Source organism: Ceratotherium simum, chromosome 16, assembly GCF_057802395.1.
Source record: "Ceratotherium simum simum isolate JZ-2026a chromosome 16, ASM5780239v1, whole genome shotgun sequence".
NCBI lineage: Eukaryota > Metazoa > Chordata > Mammalia > Perissodactyla > Rhinocerotidae > Ceratotherium > Ceratotherium simum.
Window position 1 is genome coordinate 39718969 of NC_141915.1, and position 4443 is coordinate 39723411.

Sequence of the window (4443 nt, forward strand, 5' to 3'; positions counted from 1 at the left end):
GGAAGGGCGTTTGAGGGGGACAAGACGACGTCAAAGAAAGATCAGAGATTCCACAATTTCACAAAACTTTCGCAAACAGCTTTTTGTCTCAACCCCCCTGCGTTGTCCTGGACACCAAATTTGCATAAATCCTGGGAAGTTATTACTAAGCCTTAGTCTCAGCACCAGGTAATTTCCTCCCAGGCCTCCATGGGCTTATGTATAAAGGCCTCTGGGGCTCGTCCCTGACAGAGCCCAGAGCCTGCAGACCCACCCAGACCCTCTGCTGAGCCTGCTGCCCAGAGCCCCATGGAGCTGATAGGTGAGTGTCCTGGCCCAGGATGGCAGAGCGGCCTGCCCTGGGCATGGGAGGGAGGCTGGAGTGGCAGAGGGGCTTGGAGTCCCTGGGCCCCCAGAAAGGGACCCAGGTGAGAGCGGATGGCATGTCTCCTGAGCCTCCGCCTGCTCCCAGTCCTGCAGCTGCTGCTCTGGCACAGTGCACTCTGGACCGTGCAAGAAGCCGCCCCCCTGGCCCCTGCCAGCTCCCTGCCCCAGAGCTTCCTGCTTAAGTGTTTAGAGCAAGTGAGGAAGATCCAGGCTGATGGCGCAGCGCTGCAGGAGAGGCTGGTGAGTGAGGGAGGCTGGCGGGCAGAGAGACAGGGAGGGGACATAGATGCTGTGGGAGGGGGTGTGGAGGAAAGACCTAGAAGGCAGAGCTAAAAGGAGAGAGGAAGAGGGTAAGAGCTGAGGGAAGAGAAGGGAACCCTGCGGAGGATATCATCAGGAAGAGACTGGGAGAGGAGAGACATAGGGGAAACAGAAGAAAATTAGGAGAAGTGGAGCTGTGGGAGGCTAGAAAGGGACTGGGGAAAGAGAAGCTCTTGGGGACAGTGCTGGGAGGGGCTGGCTAGGGTGGCAGTAGAGGGTGGAATGAGGCTGAGAAGCCTGGCGGGACATGGAGTGAGGGGAAGACTCAGAGAAATAGGGGAGCATCGTGGCCCTATCGGGTCCCCTCACTCACCACCCTTTCTATCCCCAGTGTGCCACCCACAAGCTGTGCCACCCTGAGGAGCTCATGCTGCTGGGGCATGCTCTAGGCATCCCCCAGGCTCTCCTGAGCAGCTGCTCCAGCCAGACCCTGCAGCTGGTGAGTGTCTGGAGGGGAGGAGAGCGATAGGGAGGGGGAAGGATGATCTGGAAGGTTCTCCAGATCTCCAGGCTCCAAGCTGGGGCCCTGAGAGGAGCATCCCAGGCTGCACCCCGTGACTCTCCTACTCTGTCCCCCCAGACGGACTGCCTGAGCCAACTCCACAGCGGCCTCCTCCTCTACCAGGGCCTCCTGCAGGCCCTGGCAGGGATCTCCCCCGAGTTAGCCCCCATCTTGGACATGCTGCAGCTGGATGTCACCGACTTTGCCACCAACATCTGGCAGCAGGTAAGCCTCTTTGGGAGCAGCAAGTGTTAGGGGCCTAGACTGAGTTGGTCCACAAAGGTCGTGCTGCAGGCCTGGGGATCTGGAAGTTCTTTAGGGCTGGGGTGGGCGCATTCTAAGGGGCTGTATGTAGGGAGCTACCACCCCATCCCAGGACCCTCTTGCTGCTGGCCCTCCCCCACTCCCCGCTGCGGAGGACAGGAGCCCCATCACTGGACCATGAAGTCAACCTCATGATCTCCCGCAGCCCCTCAGCCCTTTGCATTTCCTCGTTTGTAATAACGCCCACTCAGCAGGGCCTGATTGCTGATCTCATCTTTCCCCCACAGATGGAAGACATGGGGGTGGCCCCTGCGGTGCAGCCCACCCATGGCACCATTCCTACCTTCACTTCGGCCTTCCAGCGCCGGGCAGGAGGGGTCCTGGTTGCCTCCAACCTGCAGAGCTTCCTGGAGCTGGCGTACCGCGTTCTGCGCTACCTGGCAGAGCCCTGAGCAAAACCCTGCCCATCCAGTGTATTTATCTCTATTTAATATTTATGGTTATTTAAACCTAATATTTAAAGACAGGGAAGAGCGGAAAGGAGCCCTAGACTCCTGGGTCCTTCCCTCCACTTCCAAGTTGTTTCGTTCTCCTGCCTGTAGCAGGGAGAAAAAGCTCCTGTCTTCCTGTCCCCTGGACTGGGAGGTAGATAGGTAAATACCAAGTATTAATTCCTGTGACTGCTCCCTGGCCCGGCTCTGTGGTGGGCACTGGGAAGAGCCCCAGTGAACCCCCTACCCTGAGGTGGGGCCCTTGGAAGCATCAGGAAGTCTCCCATGTGGGAGACAAGACAGGCCTGTTTAATATTTAAACAGCAGTGTTCCCCAACTGGGTCCTCGCATCCCTGGCTCTGGCCTCAATTAGGCTTGTGTTTGCCAGGTCGGCCGGGCCTTGCCTCCGTCACGTCCTTCCCCACAGGCACTAAGCCCAGCAGAGGCGGCCAGAGCTGGGAGCCTTGACCCTGGGGCCCCATGAATTTGCTGGGGATTTTTTTTAAGATTTTTTGGATTATACAATGTTATAAACCAATGTTACTGCAATTTAAAAAAAAAGATTTTGGGGGACATGTTTTGACTCCCAGCCTGGGAAGGCCAGGCATCACTGATGTCCCCCTTGCTTTTCTGGATGCCCTATAGAGACACCAACAGGCTTGTGACGCCTGCCCCACCCCCACTAGGGTCAGGATTCTGACTCCCTTTAGGGCTAGGCACACAGTCATCTCTCTGCCTTGCTGGACTGGGATTGGGAATGTGGGAGGGAAAAGATGAGGGGGAATTATGTGATGGGGTGTATGAGAGGGAAGCTCAACTGTTCACCCTCCACCTCTGCCCCCACTGCCTCATTGTGGCCAAACTTCACAATAATAAAGTGTTTGTCTCCAGTAAATGTCCTTCCTCCTTCTTGAGTCCAGCTGGTGCCTGGCCAGGGGTTGGGGGCGGGGCGTTGAATGGTGGGTGAGGCCAGAGGGAGGGAAAGAGGAGGGGCAGGGAGGAGGGAGGCAGTTCTCCAGCCCATCAACATTCATTTCTTAACCATGCATTTATCTTGCACCTACCGTGTGCAGACACTGGGCTAAGTGCTGGCAGCACAGCAGTGAACAAGGCAGGCATGGTCGCCGCCCTCATGGGGAGACAGAAAGCAGATAGGTCACTGGTACCAAGACAGGAGAGAGCGTGGGGGTGGGGTGGGGGCCTAACAGGCTAGATGCAGACAGACACTGGCCTGAAGCAAGGGAGTATTTAATATTTGCACAGGGCTTGTCAGTGTACCATATTCTCTCAGCTTTAGCCCATCCACACTCGCAGGTGCCCACCAAGACAGAATTATGAAGTGCCTTTTACAGATCAGGAAGCTGGGGCCAGCCTGGTGGCATAGTGGTTAAGTTTGCACGCTCTGCTTCGGTGGCCCGGGGTTCTCAGGTTCAGATCCCAGGCACAGACCTACGCACCACTTATCAAGCCATGCTGTGGCAGTGTCCCGTATATAAAGTAGAGGAAGATGGGCATGGATATTTGCCCAGGGCCAATCTTCCTCAGCAAAAAGAGGAGGATTGGCAAGAGCCGTTAGCTCAGGGATAACCTTCCTCACCAAAAAAAAAAAAAATACAGATCAGGAAGCTGAGTTCAAGGTGACAGATTCGGTCAGAACTCAAATTTCAGGCTCTGCACGTCTCCCTCATCAAGCTCTGCCTCAGATCTGCAGGGAGCAGTCTCACACCAGCCTGTTCCTTCCTGCTTGTCTCAGCCTCATGGGCTGAAGAGATCTGAACTCACACCAGGGAGGGGTGAGACGTGGAGACTGGAGGTTCGAGGCATGGCTGTCTGTGCCCCCAGCTGAAGGTGCAAGGCTGCTTCCTGGCTGCCTCCACCAGCCCGTCTCCCTCCCAAGTCTTCCCCATCCTCGGCTCCTCAGTCACCTCTCACTTCCCTGCCCCATCTGGCTTCTTAGAAAGCAGGGTCTGGCTGAGCAGGGCTAGAACCCTCAGCTGTATGGCTCAGGGCTCCCTCTCTGGTTGGTCCTGAAGAAATCGGGGCTTGGAGATGTGGGAACAGGCAAGGAAGGGTTAAAGAGAGTATCTGCCCCTCATCCCCCGGGTCCTCTAGTGGAGAGGGCAGATCAAACTCTGAGATAGTCAGACTCAGTGGGGTTGGGCCCGGTTGGGGAGTGTCAGAAGAACAGGACACCCTAACCCCAGCACCAGTGGGGCCTTTAGCCAAAACCTCTCCCTTTTCAAAGTCTGACTTTGAGAGGGTGGGGGCAGGTGGCAGGTGGGCGGGTATTGACTCGTTATCACCCAACACAGACCTGAGGAAGGGAAGCTGTTCCCGTTGCCCTGCCCTGCTCAGACTGAGCGGATGAACACAGGACTCTGAGCCCAGCCCTGCTCTGCACACCTCTCTCTCCCTCCTCACCCACAGGAGCCTCTCCCTGGGCCACAGCACAAGGGACTCCAAGGAGAGGACATTGTTCCCCGCCCCAGTCAGACACAG

At 56.8% G+C, this 4443-nt stretch overlaps 1 protein-coding gene across 1 annotated transcript; it reads left to right on the top strand.

The window, feature by feature from the left end:
* Window positions 1-182: 182 nt before the first annotated feature.
* CSF3 (colony stimulating factor 3) lies at window positions 183-2029 on the top strand. The gene is made up of 4 exons (XM_087441112.1): window positions 183-627; window positions 1019-1126; window positions 1268-1414; window positions 1741-2029. Exons 1-4 carry the CDS (start codon window positions 418-420, stop codon window positions 1903-1905), a joined length of 630 nt encoding a protein of 209 aa, XP_087297238.1. The 5' UTR covers window positions 183-417; the 3' UTR covers window positions 1906-2029.
* Window positions 2030-4443: the final 2414 nt, after the last annotated feature.